Source organism: Labrus bergylta, chromosome 21, assembly GCF_963930695.1.
Source record: "Labrus bergylta chromosome 21, fLabBer1.1, whole genome shotgun sequence".
Lineage (NCBI taxonomy): Eukaryota > Metazoa > Chordata > Actinopteri > Labriformes > Labridae > Labrus > Labrus bergylta.
In genome coordinates this window covers 20,349,081-20,373,702 of record NC_089215.1, presented here as the reverse complement: position 1 = coordinate 20,373,702, position 24,622 = coordinate 20,349,081, and the positions used below count along the sequence as shown (strand labels likewise).

The following is a 24,622-nucleotide window of genomic DNA, read 5'->3' as shown; positions in this document are numbered from 1 at the left end:
CTCTAAAGGCAATGCTAGCAGCTAGCATCCGTTAGAGATGCTGTTGCTGGTCCTAACACCAACCAGGCTGTAATTTGAAGCACACGTCTTAAAGATGGAGAGGACGGCTTAATTTGATTTCATTCATACCGTAGATCAATGCCTCCACTTTGCTGTCCCTTCAGCAGAAGAATCATAAACAGGGCAGTCGCTTCCTTACCTCTTCCTTCATTCCAGTCTCTAGAAGCATCATCACACAGGCCTCTAACGGGAGGGCGACCTCCCTGCTACTCCTCTTCAGGTGTTCATCCAGTCCGGTGCCAAACGCAGGCTTCTCTGTCCACGAGTCTAAACACAGAGGAAGAAATTCATTTGGGAGATGTTGTTTAGTTCACAGTGTTTAAAATCTGAGGAGAAATAAAACATGCACTGCAATGAAACTGTTGCAGATTATTAGAAGACCAGACTGATGCACTGGTTTGCAATAATACAAATAAAGGGAAGAATCAACGTTGGCTCATGGTTGTATTTGTCTGGATGGCTGATATCTGGGTCAAAAACTCTCCCTTTGGGCCAGTTCCCAACCCGTCTGCACTCCCCCCTGCAGGGTGCCAGAAAATACTAACCACATGCTCTTCAGCAGCAGGAACGACTGCTCTGCCTCTCGGTGTGTTTTTGTGAGGTAACGTGCATGTGAACAGGGCAGCAGAGCTGTGAGGAGGGGAGGGCTTGCTAAAAAACCCAGGTGGGTGTGATGCATGAGGGGGTGGGGGGGAAGTGTGTGGAGTATATGAGTCATCCCCACATGCTGGGAGACCAGGCTTGTCTGGTTTAGGTCACATGTGTTTGGTACAGAAAAAAAATGAGCTCCGTGAATAAGACGCAACAAAGAGCAAGAGAGGGAGCTCGGAGAGGAGACATTGTGTTTGCAAAATGGAAAATTACATTTTTTTTGGGGGGGGGGGGGGGGAGAGAGAGAGAGGAGGCAAGCGGTGAAAACAAAAGACTATTCTTTAATATCTTTGGCTTTGGAAACAGTTACCGCAACCGGGGCAACTTCTAGAAGTCCAGAAGTTAGAAAAAACAGCTGCTTTCATTTTCGAAGCCGGTTAGGAAAAAATGAATGAGAAACTGTTTCCCCCTCTTAGCAACACCTCTGGGCAAGCTTCTCAAACCTCTCCAGGGTCTCACATCTTACAAGATTTTATTTAAAGGGACACCAAACAACACAGGAAATAAAGGAAAACACAGGGTGCCACACATGCATGCTCCACGCAATTTGCACTACACAATCCTAAACCATGCACAACACAGAGACTTCGTTTATGAAGCCGTTTTAAACAATGCTGTAGTGTATGCAAAAAAGGTGTTTTTGTTTGTGTGTGTTTTACCTTGCTGTGCCTGGATGGTGGGCAACACATTCTCCAGAACAGTGAGGGACTTTCTGTGGTAATCGGCTTGAGCTTCTAAGAGCTGCAGAGACAAACAAAACAGATGGAAATGAGTCGAGTGGGGTGAGATGAATAAGGCAAACAATAAAAAGACATGACAGGCTAAGTAAATAAAACGGCTGGCCAAGTCTGTGTTCCCCTGTTCCTCTGCAGCTGTGAACATTCCCACCAAGAACTCGTGCAAACACATGTGTTGCTTGTCGGGCTGTACTCACTGTTACGAAGTAGAGGGCATAGTCCCCTTCTTTGGAGAAAAAACTGTACATGTCTGCAGCCAGCTGATCCTGAGGAAAGAAAAAATATATATATATGAGAGTTCTAAAAGATGACAGCAATAAAGAACAATGTGATTTACAATAACAACGTCAGTCAGAGAGCTTTGAGTAATCTGTTAATAATCGTCCATCTCCACTTCACAGTGTCATCCATTAATGATCTACTGTGTATTCCAAGTGGCACAAGTACGGACGTCAGCGGTCAGCTAAGCCGCTGGCCTGTGCGCCAAATGAATCATAAATCCTCCTGTTGCTGGCAGGGCTCAGTGGGACTGGGAGGGAGAACCTGTGAAGGGGAAACGCAAGGGCTCCACACTTCCTGGACAAAAAAAACAAAACCTGACACATCACATAGCCGCTGCACACTATAACTCACCAGCAGTGATTCAGTTCTGGAGATGCACACACACACACAGACACACACACACACACAAAGCTGACGGGGCAATTCAGTCATATGTGTGCATCAGCAAACTGGGTCAAAGGGCCTGAGGGTCTCTGGAAGTCCAGTTGTTGCCTTATTTTCCCAGTTTCAAGGTTGAATTTAACCCATTAATGACCTTCAAAGACAGTAGATCTACCAGCATGTCATCTGCATATAATGGTATCAAGCAGTTGTCGTTATCACTGGGGCGGTGATGGTACAGTGTATGACTGCACTGATAACAAATTGAAAACCATTTTCAAGTGATGGTTGCCATTAAAAGCAGATACAACAGTTGTGAATATAAAAGTCGGTTACCTTGCAAAGCTCCACCTTGTTCATGGCCTCGTCCATCTCCTCCTTGAGAAGGTCAGCCTTAGCCGTCAGTGCATGAGTGTTTGTTCCTGAGATTATTGATTTGGTCGCCTGCAACCATCTGAAGTTGGAACAGACATGGAGGGATTGTAAAGAAATGAGAAACTAAAATCCAGGAATACCAAGGACATACATACAGGCAAGGCAGGAGTAAGTGTGCGTTTGACTGAAATGTTACTCTGCTCTGAAGTGTCATCTAAATATGGTGTGAGCTCGTAATCTTAACATGAGTTATAATTCAAACTAATGAAGGAACAGAGTGAGCTGTAGACAGACAAACCTTGCTCTGGCAGAATCATAGTCCAGCACCAATTTGGCCAACTGTTTCCTCTGCTTCAGGATGTTGGGAATGTCCACCTGCAACCATTAGACAACACAACAAACACAGGTTGAATGACACTGAGAAGGAAGAGTGATAAAGAGTTGATGATCTCAAGTGATTATTTTTCCTAGATAATAAAAATATTCCCTCTGGTTCACCTTTTCAGTATGGAATCAAGAATAATACATACGACTGTTTCAATGTTTGAAAACTTTTGGAGCATTAACTCTAATTTCAGTTTGCTGAGAAGGTTATAAAAATGACATTTACACTCCAATAACAAAAAAATGATCACAGTCAGGGACTCATAAAGCTGAGAGTATCTCGTTATATACAAAAAAAATACAATTAGTATAATCAAATGAACAGGGGGATTACCAGTTCATTATAACAGTAATTTAGCGTCCTTGTACAGTCAATGTTACCAAGATTCAACAAAGACAAAGGGCCCATGGGAAACATATTTCTAAAAGGCTGGACAGTGAAGATAAAAAAGAACTGAATAAAATAAAAACCTGTGAAATCATCGATTCCACTATGATTTAAGGCAGAAAGCAGATCCCAGTGGTGTGGCCGCACTTTAAAACAAGCCAAGAGCTTCTAAGAACTATAAATATTTAACTCCTGTTTAGTTGCTGTTAAAAGGGTGTGAGGTGTCTTACCTCTGCTAGCTGACTGAGGGGATCCAGAACATCTTTCTCTATCTGCAGCTCGTGTTGCATCAGCTCTGAAGCCAGACGGTTTTCTGCATCACCGCACACTTCCATCATCTTCCTGTGAGTCAGCACAAAAGAGAGTGAGGGAGCTGTTAAAATCGTTTTCATGCTGCTTTATCCCAGCAGAAGCACTATCGGATGAAGGATGCGGGGTCGGCTTTGTTTATACATCTCCCTGATGCAGCCAGCTGCTGCTGCATGCCCCAAAGGAGACATTTGAATTAGCACTGGAAAGTCATTAATCTATGAGCGGCTACATCAGAATTTTTGATATCAAATAACTCAAAGATACATAAAAGAAAAAGAAAATTAAAAGTATGACTTTTTAAGCCTTTAAAAAGATAACATTTGGAAAATTAGATTGAATCAATGACCCCAGAGCTCACAAACATTGTTTCACTCCACATACATTTCATGCTCCCCTCCTCTGTCTTAACAGAAACATTAGAAATACAAGCTTCTAAAGTTTTAATTACAGTTGTCGGTGTTAACCTACTGGCTGTAATGGATCAAGGTCTGAAATTAGTCAACTTGTCAACTATGTGGAATGCTGGGGTCACAGGGACATCAGGGATGTTAGGGTGACATTTTGTGACCTTAAGTGAAAAGTGCAAATGCTGTCACATTAACCGGGGATCATTGGATGTCAGTGAGTCATTTAATGCATGCACTCCCGCACATTTCTAAATTTATAACAATGTTGTCCTTTCAGAAAATAAAAAGAAACACTGTATTTCCCAGAATTAGTCATCATCATAGACCACACAGGGGAAGCAGGGCAGCACTTGAAGTGAAGTAATACATTTAAACGGAACACTATAAAGTTCATTTCTTTGCATTCATTTGATTCCCAAATCCTGACACAGGTAAAAAAAAAAAAAAAAAAAAAAGTTTTGCATTGTTAATATGGACTAAAAAACTGTTTTAAACTGCAAAATCAGAGAATTTTAAACATGCAATTAAAAATGGAAATGAATTGAATTTTAGGGATTTATCAAAATAAAATAAAAAATAGTTAGACAGCCCTAGTTTTAATGTGCATAGAGTGCTGGACATATATCAGATAGTTTAATAGAATATATACGAAACGATAAATGTAGAATAACACATTGTAGATAGATTACATACATGGAGGTATTCAGGAGAAAATGTTGTGTGTCTATGTGTGTGCACTGATATATATGTATACACAATATTGAAAAGGGTTTAGCAGTAATATATGAATGACAAAAAGCTATTGTAAGGTTGTGATATTATTGCTTCTATATTAAATTTGAACTTTATGGCTTTCAGGCCTCAGTATGAGAGTGACATGCTTTGACAGCCGACTCAGGTTGAATGTGTCATATTTACTAGCAGACCAGACTGTGCTTTCCCTTCCTCATTGCTTTCCAGACAGACACATGGCTGCTAGGCACACGTTCAGACTTTTACTTTCTAGATCCTCAAACACAAGTGTGTGCTCGGCTCGTTTATGTTGCTGTCTGTCATAATGAATGACAGGATTTTCAGAACCGCTGAAAGTCCCGCCTACAGAAAACAAAACTAGGCCGACTGCTCGTCCTGGATGCACAGCCTCATATTTCACCGTCTCTAGGGTGCAATCTGCTCTATTAGCGACTGTTGCCAAAGAAGAAGCAATTTGTTTTTTTCCGGCCTGTCAATCAAAAAATGTAACTCACCCTATTAGCGAGTCTTCTCCCAACTGGTTTCCGCCCTCCACCATCGCCTGGGAGAGTGAAGTGAGGGGAAGCTTTTTCTGTAGAAGACAAATAAGATGATCAAACTAATTCTGAGACGTTAAAACTGAAAAGATGGACAGAAATAAAATGAAAGTGTAGAGGCTTCGTTTTTTGAGGCTGAAGGTAAATGGAAAACTCATCTAGGACTTTCCATTGAGCGGTGAATTCAGGAAGAGGAAGAGAGCTTTCCGAGCAAAGGAGGGAAAATACAGATGTTGAATGGGATTGAAGATGCAGAACTAGGGAAGTGAGACATCTATCAAATGACAGCTCTGGAGCTTGTTTTTTCACTGCAGCAGAGTTTACATTTTTTTGTGCGTTCAGCTTCCTGTTTTTTTCACCAGAGAATCCCAAAGGCCAAAGTGTCATGCAGAGTGAGTAAAGATGAAAGATGTCTGAATGGGAAATGGAGCAAGTGGTGCTTGGAACCAGAGAGACGAATAAGGAGTCTTTTTGTTTTTTCTTTACCTGACCGTTTCCTGTATAGAGGCGTGGTACAGACTGTGGTGCATTTTGGGATGATGTGGAGTAGAAAACACAAAAGAGAAATCATGTATTGTTGGTCTACTTTGGACACTTTGAAAGAAATCATTCAGAGCTTTGTGTAGGGAGTGAGTTCAATAAACAAGTTATTACACATCCTGGAACTGTCAATTGACTGGTTAGTTGATTTTTTACTCTTTTATATAATAAGCTTGATATCTTACATGTCTCTTCTCTGCGTCTGCACCGATGTGTCCCTGTAGACATGACACCATCCGCTTGTGGGTGTTGTGGGAAACCACCCGCACCAACTCCATGCGCCGCTCAATCTGTGAAAGAGACAAGACATGCAAGAAGTCAGCATCAGTCATCCAAGATCAGAGTGCAAATTAGATATGCTTTTTGATGGACGATTTGATATTATATAGGCTTTATTTTGAAAGTATAAGACCAGTTTTATTTTTGTAAAGCCATGAGCTTTGACTTCCTGTTGTTTTTTAGTACAAGTACACAAACAATTGCACATTGTGAGAAGTCTTTAAAAGGCTTTATATGTGATTGTTCACACTTAAATGTAATATAAATCAAGTCTATCCTCTGAAAATAACTCTGTGAGTCATGACTGTCTACAATGGGTGTAACACCTGAGTCCTACTGTCTGTGATGTTTTCAGAGTCCTATCTTCACTTTGTTTACATCGCCAGGACAGCCGGCTGACTCCTCCCCTCGCGTATAAAAGTTGTTTAATTGAGGGACTAGAGAAAAGAAGAATAACATACTGTACTCACTGCTTAACTGTGTTTCTAGATCACGGTCATTTCAGGTAAATTTACATGCAGTGTGAAGATACGAGCATAATAAAGATCGCTAGCATTAGCATGCTAACACAACAATGCAGCGCGAGTTGTTTTGGTTTCATGCTGGTGCTCAAGGGTGACATCTGCTGGATCAAAATATATATATCACATATAAAGCCTTTAATCTACAGTAGGCCACACTATTTAATTGGAATTTGGTTGAAATTTCATTAATCATTGCATGTCGCCATACCAAGAACGATCAGAACCAACTCTAATGATAACTGTAGTAGACTTTGAACATATTTTGTCAACAATTAAGTGTACTTATTCAAATAGATAGCATCCCTCATCCCTCCGATCTCTCTTTCTTTTCACCTTGATGGCGCAGAGAGACAGCTTTGCATAACCAAAACTCTATAAAACATGGACACGGTATCAGTGACATCACCCATTGGTTACCTCTTAACTTCTGATCAATCCAGTATCAGGCAGAGAGTTTGAGTTAAGGCGGGCCTTAGGCCTCCTGACAAACAGCAGTAATGCACCACCATCTGTCAGTCAAATCAGCCGGGCCCAACATTATTTAAAAGTATGCTCGACTCTTGTAAAAATATAATAAAAATGGATGAGTTATAAATAAACAAGTCCCCCCCCCCCCCACAGTGTGTATGGATAAAGAAATTAGCTATTCAGACCAAAACATTATTTTTTTTTAAACAGGCTGTTTAAATCTGTGGTAAAGGGTGTCAAAGGGGATTGCTTAGCTTTTGGAGCCAGCCTCAACTGGACAGTAAAGGAACTGCATTTTTTTTTTTGCACTGCCAAAATGGGCTAGTGGAATTATATGAAGCAGAAGACAGGGGAGGACTGTTCATTTTGCTTACTCCCACATTAGTTATAACAAACACAGTGTAAATGTAACCTAATCATCAACACCTTATCCCAACACCATGTGTAACCATTAAAGGCTTTATATGTGATTTTTTGATCCAGCAGATGTCGCGCTTGAGCACCAGCATGAAACCAAAACAACGTGTGCTGCATTGTTGTGTTAGCATGCTAATGCTAGCGATCTTTATTATGCTCGTATCTTCACACTGCATGTAAATTTACCTGAAATGAGCGTGATCTAGAAACACAGTTAAGCAGTGAGTACAGTATGTTATTCTTCTTTTCTCTAGTCCCTCAATTAAACAACTTTTATACGTGAGGGGAGGAGTCATCCGGCCGTCCCGAAGATGTAAACAAACTGAAGATAGGACTCTGAAAACTCAGAAAGCATCACAGACAGTGGGACTCGGGTGTTACACCCATTGTAGACAGTCATGACTCACAGAGTTATTTTCAGAGGATATACTTGATTTATATTATATTTAAGTGTGAAACATCACATATAAAGCCTTTAAGTAACACATCTGTGTCTGCAGCACCGATGGCTGATGTGTCCCAGTTGCACGCACTGATCTGATTTGTAGTTGCCTTTTGGGGAGTCAGGGGTCAAAGCTCATGCATGATTGATAAGCGCTGTCCTTGCGGAACAACGCTGGAATGTTATCTTTCAAACACATGACTCATCGGAAGTGTCGCCGTAGCAACGGGCACTGGGCTGTGACCTAGAGCGAGGGGTTGTTCGGCTTTTAAAAAAAAAAGGTCTTTTTGATTACACAGGCTTTTCCCTGTCTGCCGGACCAACTACACAGATCCACTGTGTGCTTTTAGCCCGACAACATATAATACGGTCATTGATGGCGGCCACAGCCACTCTGTGGTCAAAGACAGAGGCCGACTGAATCTCTGCAGGATGACTATTCACTGTCCTCGTCATGCCAGGTGCCTGACTGCGACTGACAGTGTCAACATTAGGCTGCCTGTCATCAGCCCTTGAATAGAGCTGATGATGATTGCAAGTTTTTAAACATACTTCAGTGATGCAAAAACTGGTTCAAGTTGGCAGCGCTTGTGAGAAAGTCAACAGCAGATTGTGTGCACAAATTCTAAAAAGGAAAAGGTGAGTCTTTTTTTTAAAGGTTATGAGAAAAAGTGGAAGTCTTTGTCCATAAGTGTTTGATAGGGATAAACATCTTCTCAAGAGCTGGGAAAAACAATGTGCAGAATATAAATGGGAACATTATGGTCTAGGGGGTAAAACAAGCAGAAATAGAGGGAGACGACTGGAGAGGGAGGATCATCTAAATACCAGACAATTGTGTTCCAAAAACAGAACTGAGTCGGAACTCAGGAATTCCACAGCAGATATCCGCCTCTGTGTTCCCTCCCTCTGTTCCCTTGCTCTTACGTCATCGCCGACCCGTGGTGGCCCCCCGGCATTCCCCAAACAGCTGGGTCAAATACAAACTTATCAAACGCACACTCCGGACATGTAAACGCTCGGCTTCCACAGGCTTGGGAACACTTCTCAAGACTCAGTTTGTGCCTGGCACAAAGCATGTCAGGGATTCCCCTCCCTGTTCCTGTGTGGGTGTATTGGAAATGTTTGGGTTACATGGCACTGGGAGTATTCCTTTTCCTTTCATTGTAAAAAAAAAGGAAAAAAAAAGCAAAGACACAATACAGTCATAAAATATAATATGTGAAGGCGTAGGAGAACCTCGACCAAAAATGAACTGAGGAGACAATACAGCAGGGAGCGCGGCGTGTTTTTCATGCTTTGTGATGAGGTCAACACATGGTCAATCCCATGATGACGCGTCAATGAGCAGGGAATCCCAATGCGGAGCAGGGTATACAGACAAAGAGGGTGTCTGTCTTACTGCCACTGTTTATTTATCGGTTCCTTAGAGAAAGGATGTTAACATGTCTGGACATGACTGAAAGGAATAAAAATAACATAATATGACGCATTGAGGGTGGAATTAGGCAAAGGGCCATTAACGGCAAACAAACTAGACTTTGTTTGCAAGAGCACAAATATGACAGAGGTGTTTAAGACAGCTGGTTGCTACCTTGTAAATTTTCTCTCAGCTTTAAACACAACTACAAGGGTGTGTTCAAGCTGGCACCGTGGTAACTTCAGGAGTATTTCTGGGGTGCTATGAAGAGGTGCAGCAAGGAATGGACAGCTGGCGCAAGAATGCTGGGTGGCTCCGAGGAAATCACTGAAAGAGCTAGAGCGATAAGAAGGGGCTAAGAATTCTCGTTCACACAACATGTAAACGGTATCAAATGAAGGAAGCCTCTGGCTGATCACACAAAGGTAGTTCTTTCAGCCATTGTTCAGAGAAGAGATGTTGCACTGTGGGTAATTTCCTGCACATGTGTCACATGTTTTTTTTTTTTTGCAGAGGACCAGCAGAGATCCTCAGTCAATTTATTTGAATTAAAGAAATGTGAACACAAACTATAGATACAATAATATTTATATATATTGTAATATTGTAGTCAAAGTGATTGAATTCACATTGCATTATAGCGCTGCTGAATGTTGAGAGGAAGCGCGAGTGGCACAGCTTGTTAAATCACAGTGGGAGCTTCACACACACACACACACACACACACACACACACACACACACACACACACACACACACACACACACACACACACACACACACACACACACACACACACACACACACACACACACACACACACACACACACACACACACACACACACACACACACACACACACACACACACACACACACACACACACACACACACACACACACACACACACACACACACACACACACACCACACACACACACCACACACACACACACACACACACACACACGTTCTACCCCACTAGCTCTATCATTCCCACCCTGCCCCTATATCACCTCTGTTACTATCTCCGATGGCAGCACAGAGTAGGGATCACTTTGTCCCCCCATAACGCCTCATAGTGAAGCCGTGACATCACAGGGGCGTAAATATCACACTTTGAACTGGCAGTCTGAATAGGGCTATTGATTATTTTGCCCTCTAGTCACCATAGTAAACATAGAACCCTTTTTTTACTAGGCACATATCTTCTGAACAATTTGAAGCTCAAAAAAGTAAGAGACATAACTCTGTCTCAAAGTCACCCTCTTTAGAGATCTGGAATCACTGAAGTCCTTGATCTTTTAATGCTGAATCATTAGAAATGCTGATTCCAACCAGATGAACAGAAGAGAGAAGAAGCCTTGAATCTAAAGTTTTAACTTTTTCTAAATTCTAAGTTCATGAAGTTGATGTAGTTTCTTAGTTTTCCTGGTTATTGTATGTATTTTGAGATCTTTGTTATTTAAGTCTGCATCTGCTCTATGGGCTTTGTCAACAAAAAATATTTAAGTGACAGTACAGTACAGGCCTCTGTTATTAGGTAGAAAAAATATTTTATTGTGAAAATTATAATGTGATTAAAGGTAGCGTGGAAAGCATTTTAGCCAGCAGGTCTTCTATATTCTTTAAGTTTTGTAGACATGTTGAAGATGTGTTCTTATCAAAAGTGAGTTCATTGTTTATCACTTGAGGTCATATGTCTTCACTTTTTAGGGGGAATGCATTGACTGTATGAAAGAGAAATTGTCTGATTGTTTTGTTTCTTCAGAATTTGTTGTAGATGGAGGTTTGAGAAGAAATTGATATTTCTGTGCTGTTTTTTACACATCATAAGTCAGACTCGGACCCACTACATACATATACTGATTTCATTATCTACAATAGGTTTAAAAGAGTTGAAAATTATCTGTATTTCAAATAAAAACACAATCTAACATCATGCATCTTTAAGACAAAGTAATGTGATGCTGAGCAAACACAAATACACTGAATTAAAAGCAAAAGTCAGCGAAAGTTCATTTATAAAGACAAAAAAACATTTCAGGACACGTTTTTCATCGACTGGAGGATAAGAGGGGAATTCTTGTTCTAGGTGATGAGCAACACAACCATATTGGCAACGAAAAGGCTGAGCAAGTGATTTCTATCACTTCCATCACTTCCTTCTAAATGGACAAATCAAGTCCTCAGAGTCTCAACTGCCTTTTTGCAGAGAGAGGGCAGAATAAGTGAAAACTTCCTGAAATGTTCAGGGTGAGCTGCATGTGTGAGTAGCTGAATCTAATCTATCTCATCTGATAGTCTCCTGCTGTGAGAGACACATGTGAACAACCACATGTTTTCAGGGGAGGCCTGCCTGAACATATGAAAAATCAGTATGAAATCAGCTTTATATTAACAGTGAATGTCAAAAGATCAGACATAATATAACACCCTGTACTGAATGCAAAGTGCCTGAAGCAGATGATTAGTCACCACTGTCTGCTCATGCTAGCTCATAATCTAACCCTGATGTTCTGTATGACACCCTTTCTGACAACATGAAGCCAATAACATTTTCATAATTACTGAGAGAGAGGAAGGCACTGTTTGCATATGCACCTGCTACAATGGAGGGTGGGGCCAGGAGAATAATGGGAAGGAAAGGGTGTCAGACTTTGTAGCCTTGGCTGTTCTCAAAGAGAGCTCAAAGCCAGCTGAGTTTGTTTTCACATCTATGACACCTCCCATTCAGGCACAAAAACAATCCTCGTCGCTGGAATGTCTTTGCTGAGCAGCCAGGAGCTTGCCGTCCCACCTGCTGTCAGCGTCAGCGAAATGAAGACGGTATCTCGAGGGAAATCCCTACTGCAGCAGCTTTCACACGCTCACATGAAGCTATACAGACAAACGGTACCTACTTTGACACATCTACAGCTATACCCTGATCTCCATTCAGCTTGTTGAGCCCTGGGATGGAAGAGCTAATAAACAACGTCCCTGGAGTCTGCAGGTCTTAAAGCTCTTCACCAGCTGAACCCACTGACAGAAACATTCAATCAGAGAGGAGGATCTAATAAGTGATATCAGCTGCAGTCGGGTTGGCAGCAGGACGTGCATACTTCTGTCCAGCTGCTCTTTAAAGTTCAACTAGTCTTTCCTGTCTAAAGGCAGTGAAGAAATCAAAACAAAAGGCTTCAAGGCTTCATTCCTTCGTCTCTTTGATGTTTGATCTGCAGTTTATGCTGCTCTGTCATATTAAGGTGCACCGCAATAGATATGTTGAGATCTGGAACTGCAGCATACAGTAAAAAAAACAATCTCTTACTTGATTGCATGAAAAGATATTTCTAAAGGTTTCATTCAAAATAAAAAACTAAACCAATCAATAATTAACACAGCCAAGAGCTAAGGGGACAGAGTAAAGAGTTAAATGACCTGGTATGACCTTGGAATTGTCAATACTTATTATCCAATTCAATCACGTGTACGTGTGTGTGTGTGTGTGTGTGTGTGTGTGTGTGTGTGTGTGTGTGTGTGTGCGCAGTAGTGAGTTCTTCAACTCTAATGGAACTAAAGCTGTGCTTAAAGTTTTTAACACTGGAGAGAAAACCTTATTGATGGCGTTTAAAGGAGTTTGCATAATCTTGCAAACATTCAGCGCTTTACTATAAAAACGCCTCCTTTGTGTTAACTATGGAGTAGTTGACCCTCAATTATTCACACTATGATATAAAATACTGAGGATTAGGAAGGGAACAAACTGGTCCGTGTGCCCGCAGACTCTGCCAAACAGATGCAGCGTTTCCAGCTTTGAGACCTGGTCAGAGCTCTGCAGTGGGATTAATGATTTACCTGTAAGAGGTCATCGCTGAGGACTTCTGTCTTCTCCGCTCTGTGGGTGACAAAAAGACAACAGAGAGCAGATGGATTAGATATGACAGACGGGACAGCAGATCAGGTTCACATGTTGAATGTGCACCCAGTGTGAAAACATCTTGACAAATGACACCATGGCTCCAGAGAGACAGGTTTCAGAACAACAACAAAAACTAGTGGCAGGTATTGAACCTGTTGCATCAGATGGAATGGTTAAAACAAGGGTGGGTCTATTTAGTTTGTTCATGGTACAGCAAGGCAAGAAACAGGGCTGGAATCAAAGCTTGAGGCAAACATATTTCTCTGCAGCTGCATGGAGCTCACCCTTTATTGCAAGCAGCTTTAAATAAATCTGGTAGAAATGCACAAACTCAGTTGAGCTGAATGCTAAAGTGTGTTTCCCACAGAAGGCCTGTCTCTGCTCCTCAAGAAGTTTTCTTAGGTTTTCTTAAGATGCAGCTAGCTCATGATGTCGTGCAGCCACACAGCTCTGCTCTGCTCTGCCTGAGCCTATTAATAGTGAACTAATAGTTGGACTCAGAGAGGTCAGACAGATTAGATTCACTTAAAGGGAGAAGGCTGGGAAAGACAGACTCGGCTCATACTGCTAATCGACACCTTCACACGGGCTGACAGCTTCTGCAGCAAGTGGTGGGAGGCGGGAGTTAGGGGCGGAAGAAATGCATTATAATGGTTTACTTGCAGCTAAAGATCACTAAAAGTTAGCAATATCAAAATTGTATTAAAGATGGACGCTTACATATGAACTACTGGGCACTTTTTTTAGGTACAGATGTAACATTAGGAGACAAATAAATCCAAGCAAATCATATACAAAATAATGTTCATCTGTGAAATTATGAATATAATTTAAGGTAAAATGTCAATGCTCTCTTTTCATACATCCACATATACATGTGCATAAAGCTATAGAGGTTTGATTCAGGTTTGTTTTACGTTGATTTTTAGGGTGCTGTATTGTTTTTTTGTACCCCAAAAAAAACACAAAACATGACAAAAGTAGTAAACACACTTATAGAGCTACTTCTGCAAAATATTAGGACAGATAAATGCTTGTCAGTGCTCTTCTATGTTGCAGCTTAAGGGTTTATGCTCTGGAAAATTCATCAAAATTGACTTCAAATCGTGTTTTTAAAACTACGATGGGAGTTCATTAACATCAGAAAACTGTGTTAAATTTTAACCAGCTTTTAATTAGATTGTTTAAAGTGTCTGATGAATGTTTAACTTCTACAGTTTCACACAAAGAGTCCGTTTCTTGGGCTCTCTAGCACTCTGTTTCTAACTCCATACTGCAGCTTTTCTACAGATGTTACTTTACACTTCCACTTTCGAAATAACACAATTTTCAGAAAAGTAGGAAGCGTGATACTCGACCTTCCCTAATGTGAATTTTCTTTTACTAGGGAGAAAAGAGAGCTCATGGGCAGATGTCCAGTAATGAGCCTTTTATCTCCTCGTGCTCTTCATCCCTCACTCTCACCTGACACAATTGTCAAACGTGTTGCTTCTGTTCCATCACTCGTAACAAAGACTGTGCAGGTATTGTTCTGTCTATGTAGTGTGCAAACTTTTTCCAAGTGGAGCCCTCCAACTGCAGTAAGTAACCTGTAGACAGTCGCTTGCCTTCATTTTGGGGAAACTTGAGCTTTAAATGAAGCCCGGGCTTTCCTCCAAAAAACGGCTCAGTATGAACTATAGTAGCCTCGTCACAGCTGCTTTCAATTACAACACAGAGACAGAGCGAGGGAGACGGACAGAGAGGGGACGCCTGTTTGGGGGTTTTTGAAGGAAAGAAATACAAATAGACAGATTTTGGGGGGCGGGGTTAAAGACTCCTTAAAGCGCCAAACCAGAATAATCTAGAGGCCGGAGATGAATGGAAAGACTTTCAGTGGAGGGGAGTCAAAGCCAAGCTGGTGAGGTCACACATGCAGAGTGACGACCCGCAGAAACCTACACAGACAAGACTCCCAGCTTAGCTGCCAGCACACATACAGAGTTTGATTAAAAAGCCACAATATGGAATACATGTTATGGTGTAGTATACATGCTGAGGAGAAAATGTGGTCCAGCCAATGGCCTAAGCTAAAACAAAAAAAAAAAAATGAACAGAGAATTGAACCACTGTACGTCAAGCAGAATGATCAAATCATGAAAACATATTGAAATTTATGCACAAATATAACCTCCTAACAATTTAAACATCTGAATTTAGATGATACTTTAAAAAGGGGGGTTGTAAAAAGTTGTGGGATAATTGCAAGTGGACTTTGCTTGAAGATTTAGCTTACTCTTTTGGATTTTTAAGTAGTCGATCCGTGCATACTGATGTAAACATGAGCAAGAAACCTGGTGACGCTGGTTGTATGACAAATATTGCTCTAACTTTGTAACTTTGTTGTGTGATCAAAACACATCGGTCTACAGTTGAGTTCAGAAGCTCTTGTTACAGAAAATCTGTATTCTGGAAAAGCACCGTGTCATGGCGAGTAAAAATAGGCTGTGTGCCATCTGGTCAGAGGACAAACAACAACAAAACAACAATTGTTTTGCAGGCATCAGCTGACCCAGTGCAAAAAAAAAAAAAAAGAGCTGACCACCATCGTGCCGCAGTGAAGCTGCAGCCTTTGGAGAAAGTGTGTCAGTGTGCGCCCGCATGTGACTCCTTAACAACAAGAGATCCTGGCTGCTGGGTCAGAGTCGTAACCATGGCGATTTACAATCAAAGTGGAAGGGGAGTAAGTGAATACTGCAGCCGTTAGCACAATAGAGCTGCTGTTAGCGGCCACTCAACACAATCAGCCGGGCTGAGGAGAGGGGAGGGTCTGCAACAGTTGGCAGCTTAAGGCAGAAGGTAATGGATACTGGACTGAGATGAAAGGAGGGGAATAATTGAGTGACTCAGCCCATACAACCTCGCTAATGTAGCTGATTATGTGCTGTTTACCTTACCATTAGACCTGAGCAAGAGACAGAGGGAGATGTTCAAAACTGACAGACTTGTACACAATTTTTAATCTGGTGGTTTTAAAAAGATGAACCTTTTTAACGATCAGGACAGAGTGAGCAATCTCGGGCTCTTCGCCCATGCTGCAGCCATAATAAACACTAAATACACAAATGCAGCAGCACGAGGCGGCCCGGGTCGTAACAGAGCAGCACTACCAGTAAAGTCCAATTACAATAATTCAGATAGTTAAACCACAATGCTGACACAATGAATACAGGTGTAATTAAACAATGATCAAAAGTATAAGCAATGCAACAGACAATAATTTCAATGACTCTTTTCTCTACACTAAAACATATTGGAAAATAGGACAAAAAAAGTCAATCATCTTTTTCCAAACCACCCCAGGGTGTCTTAATAAGCTTGTTTTTATTTGCATAAGTGTATTATGAGAAAAGATAATACATTTTAACTCCATGACTTTAATGGCTAATCAATAATGAAAATGGGGCTAATTCATTTTCTCTAACCTCTAGCAGTATGTCCAATCATCCCAAAAGTCTGTTGGAATGCTTTCTGGGATTGACATGGTTAGCATCCTCCTTTTTGCCGTAAGCATGCCACATTTTTCCGTCCTACTGTCATCATTTTTAAGGATTTAAAAATTACTGTCACAGCTAACAAACATACAACATCAACGTCAAAGGTACTATTTGTCACCAGCAGTACCACAAAAGGATCGTCGCTCACACGCCTATCTGTCCTCGAGGCTCTGGACTGATGAGACACAGGGAGACGCCCAGAGTCACCTATCCTATTCAACCCACTGTGACATTCACCCGATCTTTCTGGGAATGTTTCTTTTCAACACTCATGACTAAAACAAGGCCCTCCAGATATAATGTTTATACATAAGGTTGCATAACAAACTGTTAGTAAATGGGAAGATTGTTGTTGAGAGATATGGCATCAGTAAGGATTATGTAATGCTTATATTTACAGAGAATGATTATCTGGGAGGGGGAGACAAGCTCTGCATACATTCAGTCACCTCTCTCAGTTACAGTGCAGCAGGGTAGGGGGCCGACTTTTTGAAAACATGCTGGTCAGCAACTGGCTGTTAGCTCGTGTTTGTATTGATCCATTGATTGGTGTTACTCTACTCTAGTGTGACAAAATAACAATGAAAAAAAATCAAAGTTATGAAGCAGTCATACTAATTGGGTGTGTAGAATAATTGGGTTTTCCCCTGGAAATTGGATACTTAGGGAATAAGTGTTCTGCTTGTCTCTGATTTTTCTCCACTTGTAAAAAGCATTGGATGGAGCCGGGTAGGTGTGTCCCTCTGTTTCCAGTCTTAGTGCTAAACTAAGCTTAGCTAACAGACAGGCGCTTCAAGTTTTGCTGACAAACACGAGAGTGGAATCAATCTGTCAATCTAACTTACTTAACTTAAACATACATTATCTAAAAATCAATTTTCAAATGGCTTTAGCAGAGGCAAAGTCATTAAAAATAATAAGGCTCTGCTATTTATGAGGTCTTTATCGACCACATTTTCCCCCAAAGTCTCTGTCCTCAGCCATCTTTCTACCAACGACAAGGTATCTCATGGTAGATCACAGCTAGCTGCGACTTCATCTGATTGGCCAAGGTGTGGGAATGCAAAGTACTGTGATCCATCTGTATGGTCAAATGTTTATTTGACAAAGGCTGTGTCCGCAACTAGGCCTGAGCTCCGTTCGATGAGCTAGCATCAAGCTGGCGCGACCATCGGCCCGTGAATATTGAATAGAATTCAACAAGCAAGCGTTCATTACTCATAAAACTACGTAGTCATTTTAGTGGTATTTGGCAACATGTATGTCAGCACTGAAATTGGATTTTAAGCTGCTAGTTTGCTGGCTGGTGAGCTCTGCGATTGCACAGTCTGAGAGCTGCAATGCATTGTGGGAGTGGTTTAGTATGACCAGCATGATCCTGTTTCATACTTTAAACTTCTGGCCGATTAAGTTTACATCCGGCTATATCTCAAGATTTCATACTATGAACTATGATTTTGGATCATACCACATACTCAATTTGTATTCGGTGACACAGCCCAAGTGTTAATGCATACATTTGCATGGAAATACTGTGGGGTTTTGGTGCTTGTTGAAATTGCTAAGAATATGGGAATATGACCCCTCAGTCACCTTTAAGAGGTGCTTTTTATTTCAAGCAAGAACCACTATAGAGCACCAACCATTTGAGTGAATTCTGCTAACGGCTATAAGATGAATCACTGAGTAAACTGAGGACCGACTGAACAGATTTAAGGCTCCTTTGCCCTAATCTCCCCTCAATAGTCCATGATTAGATCCAAACTATGTGAACCGATACTTATCTTGAACTGATTTCCAGACCGTCAGAGGTGATGTCATTATCAAAAAGCAAAACAAAGAAAAAGGCCAGCTCTATAACACTGTCTGTAGAGTGCAAAATATTAACCTCATACAATGTCTATAAAGCCTAACTGTTAGATTATCTCCGTGTAGATAGCGGTAAATGACGCACTATTTATCCGTTATCTTCTTTAAAGGTGTTACGGAACACATTAACCTGCAGCAGCATTCACATATGGGGCCAAAGAGTTCAAAGATAAAAAAACTACAAAATATCTTCTCTAAACAGTCTCCCCTGGCATGACTCATGAGTTGTTTTTCACCCTGTCTCGCTCTCAAATACATCAATCTCCCGAGCTCTCTCTCTCTCGCTCCGTCTCTCTCTCCGTCTCTCTAGAAAGCACCGGCGTGTCTCTGGGAGGCAGTTTCCTGTTTGTGGGAGAAGAAGGAGAGATTTCCTTAGAGCCGCTGCTTACTGGACACAGTGTTCTGTCTTTGCACAATCACAGGAACCCAGGGGGCAGCGGAGACGGCCTTTTGCACATGCACACTTTTGCACATGCAGACGCACAAACAGGCCCTGACTTGAAGAAGCAAGCACAGTTATTCACATGCTGACAGATCTTTCATTCAGACTGGTGTGTTTATGAAAGCTCTAAGAGGTTAAGCCTACATGTGTGCACACAGCGGAGCAAGTACGTCGCAACTACCCCTCCTTCCACGCACATACAAATGTCTGTTTTCTGCATTACATTCTCTCCACTTCTTAATTTACTGCTGCTAAGGAAACTATGACTATTCCAGCTGCACTGATTCTTCTGGTCCTGAATGTGGCCTGCAGGATTTGCTGGCCTGTGATTATTTTCATTGTCAGTTTAACTATGACTTTATTTAGTAAATTAAACAAAAAGTTTTCAATAATAGAACCTTTTTACTCAATAGGTTAGTCTGCATATGTTTGCTTGCATGTCAAGTAGTGTGCACACTCGCTCAATGAGGAAACTCTTGGTAAAACATGGCGTTTTATGAACATCATTGGCAGCTAGGATAGCAGCCTGCTTTACAAAACATCCTGTTTCCTGTTAAAAAGCATTTTCTTAGCTATGTCTATTTTTTATTTCAGTTACTGGATACACTCTTTTCCAGTTAGAAAAAAAAGCCTTTGGGGGGCGCTGATTGGCCTAGAGGTGAGGTTGTGCTCCATCTACAGTGGCTATAGTCCTCAAAAATGGCGGCCCAGCTAATGTTACCTGCAGCTCACCTCCTCACACATGCAATTCAGCTAAGAGTGATGTGAGATACTGACTATGTTGAACTATTTTCTAAAACTTCAACAATTAGTCTCCTGATTTCTTCTTGCTTATTGATTACCAGGACACTCCTGCATCAGTCATTTTATATCATGAAGCAACTACTAGAACTAGTTTTTATACAAGCATCCTTTTTACTTATGGTTTGTTTCTTGCTAGCAGCTACTTGCCCTCCACGACCTCCATCCGCATTAGCTGTCTCATTTGGGAGAAAAACACGACTTTTTACCTTTCAATGTATATGAGATTCTGATCTATAACTTATTATTGGCAACCTGCCCCCACATAATAAAAGATGACAAGCAGTTGTTGTAAGCTTGTTCGTCTGGCACCGTCCTGTGGGTGCACACTCTGTCAGCCCCGAGGTGCCAAACACTGTTGACTCCCTTTAACACAAAATCTAACAACTAGAAAGAAACACACTAAACGCCACACTTAATAACAGTCAACACACTCTTGATGAAAACATTCTTTGACACATGTCAACCTCCCGTGAACACACAAGGCCCGGCTTTAGCCATCACTACTTCATCCTGCTGAGACCCTGTGTGTCATCACACAACAGCAACAGTGGCACTAATTAACCAAGCGAAACACTTTCTCATTGTTGTGAGTCTTTACCACTCACTTCACAGTTAAGACGCTGCCGCCTGTTTTAGGTTCACAGGGGGAGAATGAACCTTTGTGATATACTGCTCCATCATTTACACACATTTATCTATTTGATATATTTTTAGATGTATGCCTGGTATGGCTGAGCAATCAATCGCAATTTTATTGATATCACGGTATACAAATTTGAAATCATTCAAAAAAATAATAGACAGGATTTATTGCAATAAATAAGGAAAAAATAATAAACATAAACAATCAATGCTGCCTCAATCAGCATGGGTACATTTAATCTATTTGATGGACTGAGTATGATAGCCATGCTTTCACATCATTCTGAAGCATTCAGATGAAGCTCAAACTATCTGTTTGGTAAAAAGTAGGCTAGTCACTGCTGTAGCTTCTTAGTCCTGATGCACTGAATTATCATCTTCAGGCCCGGGTTGCTGTCTGAACTGTGCTGCACATTCTCAAGAAAGACCAGATATAGATTGTCATGTTTTGGTATCTATCCCCTGACATGTATTCTGAAAACCTCCTCAGTTTAAGGGCCTTTGTCATAGTTGGAAACATCTGGCCCACATAACACCCTGTCATTTGCACATTTTACACAGCAGACTATATTACTAGCGTGGGAAAATCTGTTGTGTCCACTCTGCCTTGAAAAATGCAGTATGTCCCTAACCATGGCCACATTCCTGAGTGTGTGCTTTTAAAAAAAGTAAGAGCTCACATTGAAAACCCTTTACTGGCCCGACTGACTAAGAATGAATGAGAAAAGTGCACCATCACTGGACTCATCATCACTGCTGTTTATTTCCCATGGAGATAGTACTAACACTGTGGAAGGCTGATTCAGACTTTTTTTTGTTTGTTTGGTTTTTTTTTTGGGGGGGGGGGGGGGGGACATCTGGTTGGCTCTAGACAGCAGTTTACTGTGGATACATTCACACATAGACTGAGGAAAGCATTCAACACTTTGGCTCATATTGTGTGTTTGTACAACCTGCTGCTGTAACGCCACAATTTCCCAGTTTGGGATCAATAAAGTAATTCTATTCTATTCTATTATTCTACTCCTGGTTGTCAGACATTTAGAGGAAATTATTCAGTCATTAAAGTCTTTGTCAACAAAGGCAACTGATTAGGTTTGTTGTCTTAATTATACAGATGTCTTTTTTTACTCTTATTTACAACAACTTCTAGACACAAAGTTGAGGATATTTTGGAGTCAAAACTATTTCGAAACCCTGAAACTTTGTGAGAAAGAGCTAAAGATAAAGTCTTCTCTCTTCAAATGACTAAACAAGGCTGACTTCAATACTTGCCTGCCAACTGTTTGATTGGCGAGCTGTTTCATCCGGTTGAACTGCTTCTTCATTTTCGGTCCCTTGCCTCCCGAAGTTAAGCTTCAAAACCGGTCTTTGGTTTGTCATGAAGTTACCAGGGGGGCCTCTCCCCGGTTCAATTTCCCAAGCTGTCGCTATGACAGGGCAAAACAAGCAAGAGCCATTGAGCCCAAAGCCAATTAAAAATAGTTTGTAGCGTCGCTAGCCCCTAAGCTAGCCTTTCCCCAAGTGAAGATCCGAGAGAAAAGTTCCCGTTGGGGCGACGGCATGATCCGCGAACCAGTTTTTTTGTTGTATTTCCGTTCATTAAAGTCCAAGAGTAAAAGGCGTGAGCAACTTTCACTGGTTCCAGCGGCCATTCATGACTCCTCCCGGTCGCTGCCTTTACCGTTAGCCCGGTGAGCTAACGTTACCGAGCTGGATAATCCGTCGGCCGCTTTTTCCCAGAGCAGAGCGGCGCTGAGTGAACAGCAGCTCACCGACCTCCACCTCTGCCAACCAGGAGAGAGAGAGAGAGAGAGAGAGGGAGAGGGAGAGAGAGAGGGAGAGAGAGAGGGAGAGGGAGAGAGAGAGGGAGAGGACCACAGCAGCCTCAGCAACACCTCCCCCTGGACAGAAAGGAGATATCTTCTCACATTTGGAGCTCTGGAATGAAGGGAAACATCTTTTGCTACTTAACAAAAGTGCCATAATGTTGGGAATAAAACTTTTCTTTGCATGTTTTAGCAATGCGGATTCATCTCTCTCTTTGCTGATCTTGATCTGTGCATGTGTAACTAGTGTTTACTGACAAAAATCTATTTTAAATGTCTAATGTGCAGCTCACAATTAGAATAGAATAGATGTTTATTGCCATTTGCACAGGTACAGGACAGTACAGGTACATTGGAATTTTTGTGTGTTTCTCCCTGAGTCAGCTTCTACAAAAAAGTTTAAATGATATATAAAATAGAAAAAAAGAGTAGAAAAGTACAAATAAAGTAAAAGTAAAAATAAATAACATCTAAGTAAATTAAAATAAACTGTACAGAAGTTATACACTGTATTAAAACAAAGATATAATACAAAAAATAACAAAGGGAACACTGAAATGAAAATATAAATAAGTTTTCTTATTGAACTTATTATCTCTTATTGCACCTGAGGTTATTGCACACATATTTTTCACATATTTAATTATTTAATTTAATATTTAATCTTCAGTGTTGAAAAACATGTTTTTTTAAAGGCTGATTCTGCAGTCTGCTTTTAATCACCTTGTCTGACACCTATAGCCGCAGCAGGGAGAACAGACAAATCATAGAAAACAATTCTCTCTCTGATGGTCTTGTTTTCTTTTGTAGGAGGAATAGATGCTATACATTTCAATCTGATTCACATCCAGCCATAACATGAGTATCATGATGAAACAATATCTTGCAGACCCTGGCACTAACTCGTGGCTTTGTAGTGGATTATCAGCACTTGATTGATGAACGCTAACTTTCTTCACCTTGATATGATCAATGCAGCCATCTTTAAGTCACTCATCCTACAGAAAAGCTCTGAAATATTCACACAAGATGCAATGCACGAATATTGTGAGCTTAAAACCTTGAGTTTTGCAGACACAGGAATGAAAATTATTGCTGTGAAAATAACAAATTAGTCGTAAAGGAAAACACCCTTCCTCCAAATTGAATAATGAATGTTGTTTCATACATGAAGAGCACTATCAGTAACAGTGGCCAACAAAGAAGAAAGTCAGAATTGAAAATATTTCATGCTGCACAGTCTCTGTTTTTAAATTATGTAGGCTATCATTCACATTTAATGAGCCTTAGTTATATGATGTTAACCTATAATGATGAGGTAGTGTTAAAGACAACATACTGGAGAACACATGTTTCCTTACGGGAATAGCTTTTAGTATAAGTCTTTATCCATCAAGCTGTGAAGCAATAAGGCTCTACTTACCCATAATGCAACTCAAGTAACAGACACTTTCACAGACACTAAATTCAGTTTGAAGCCAAAGTCACTGCCCTTCTGCTGGCTCATACAGCCCAACTATTGATCCACATGCTTTTCAGCCGATTGTCAATTATGAATCACAAACCCAGCTTTCTAATATTTTGGAGACCCTTCAGCTGAAAGAAAACTAAATCATACAAATAGCCTACTTTGTATCCATCTCTCTTCTGACTATCAAAATATTTAAAGTAGTTCACATCCAAAGTCAATGCTGCTCTTTATCTTTCATGTGTGAGCTTCCATGTCAAAGTTAAGATCTGCCTTGTGCTGTGAAGCTGTACACAAAGAACATCCTGCAATGTTTTTTTAGAGCTGACTTTTGCGATTGATTGAATGATTGAATGATTGGTTGGACTTTGCTGTTAGACAAAGTCTGAAACGTGTCTTGCATCAAATCAACTCCATTTGCAACACAAAAACTAAATACATTTATGGAAATTCTCTGCAGTGGGCTATGCAGTTGTGTGGTTTCTCCTCCCTGTAGATCATATACACACATCTGCTGAAGTGTCTTACACAAGTAGGACATGTTTTCGCTTTCTTATGTAGCTTTCTATAAACTGCGTCCGATTATCTGAAGATCCATCACTCTCTTATAATATCTCACAAAAAATAATACTTGACTGTTTGAGTAAAATGTTTTTTTTATCTAAGAATCCAGCCAAATATCAGAGGGATGAGTTATCATTAAATTAAAATGCCATTTAGAATTTTAAATTTAGAATAAGCTAGTCTCTGTAGGACATCTCAACAACTTCTATT

At 40.8% G+C, this 24,622-nt stretch overlaps 1 protein-coding gene across 5 annotated transcripts in view; it reads right to left on the bottom strand.

Annotated features, from left to right (window-relative positions):
- arhgap17a (Rho GTPase activating protein 17a) overlaps nucleotides 1-22,360 on the bottom strand; it is a 33,986-nt gene extending 11,626 nt beyond the window's left edge. For 3 of the 5 annotated variants that reach the window (XM_020642548.3, XM_020642552.3, XM_020642550.3), the window contains exons 1-11: nucleotides 21,827-22,360; nucleotides 13,195-13,234; nucleotides 5,992-6,096; nucleotides 5,753-5,785; nucleotides 5,225-5,301; nucleotides 3,489-3,600; nucleotides 2,785-2,861; nucleotides 2,448-2,565; nucleotides 1,646-1,714; nucleotides 1,371-1,452; nucleotides 200-327 (exon numbers count right to left, since the gene is read on the bottom strand). In XM_020642548.3, the coding sequence (XP_020498204.2) occupies nucleotides 200-327; nucleotides 1,371-1,452; nucleotides 1,646-1,714; nucleotides 2,448-2,565; nucleotides 2,785-2,861; nucleotides 3,489-3,600; nucleotides 5,225-5,301; nucleotides 5,753-5,785; nucleotides 5,992-6,096; nucleotides 13,195-13,234; nucleotides 21,827-21,879 (894 nt within the window). In that variant the 5' untranslated portion in view covers nucleotides 21,880-22,360. The remainder of the gene's footprint in view (nucleotides 1-199; nucleotides 328-1,370; nucleotides 1,453-1,645; nucleotides 1,715-2,447; nucleotides 2,566-2,784; nucleotides 2,862-3,488; nucleotides 3,601-5,224; nucleotides 5,302-5,752; nucleotides 5,786-5,991; nucleotides 6,097-13,194; nucleotides 13,235-21,826) is intronic. The other 2 variants (XM_020642549.3, XM_065949615.1) reach the window with 1 other exon arrangement.
- Nucleotides 22,361-24,622: the final 2,262 nt, after the last annotated feature.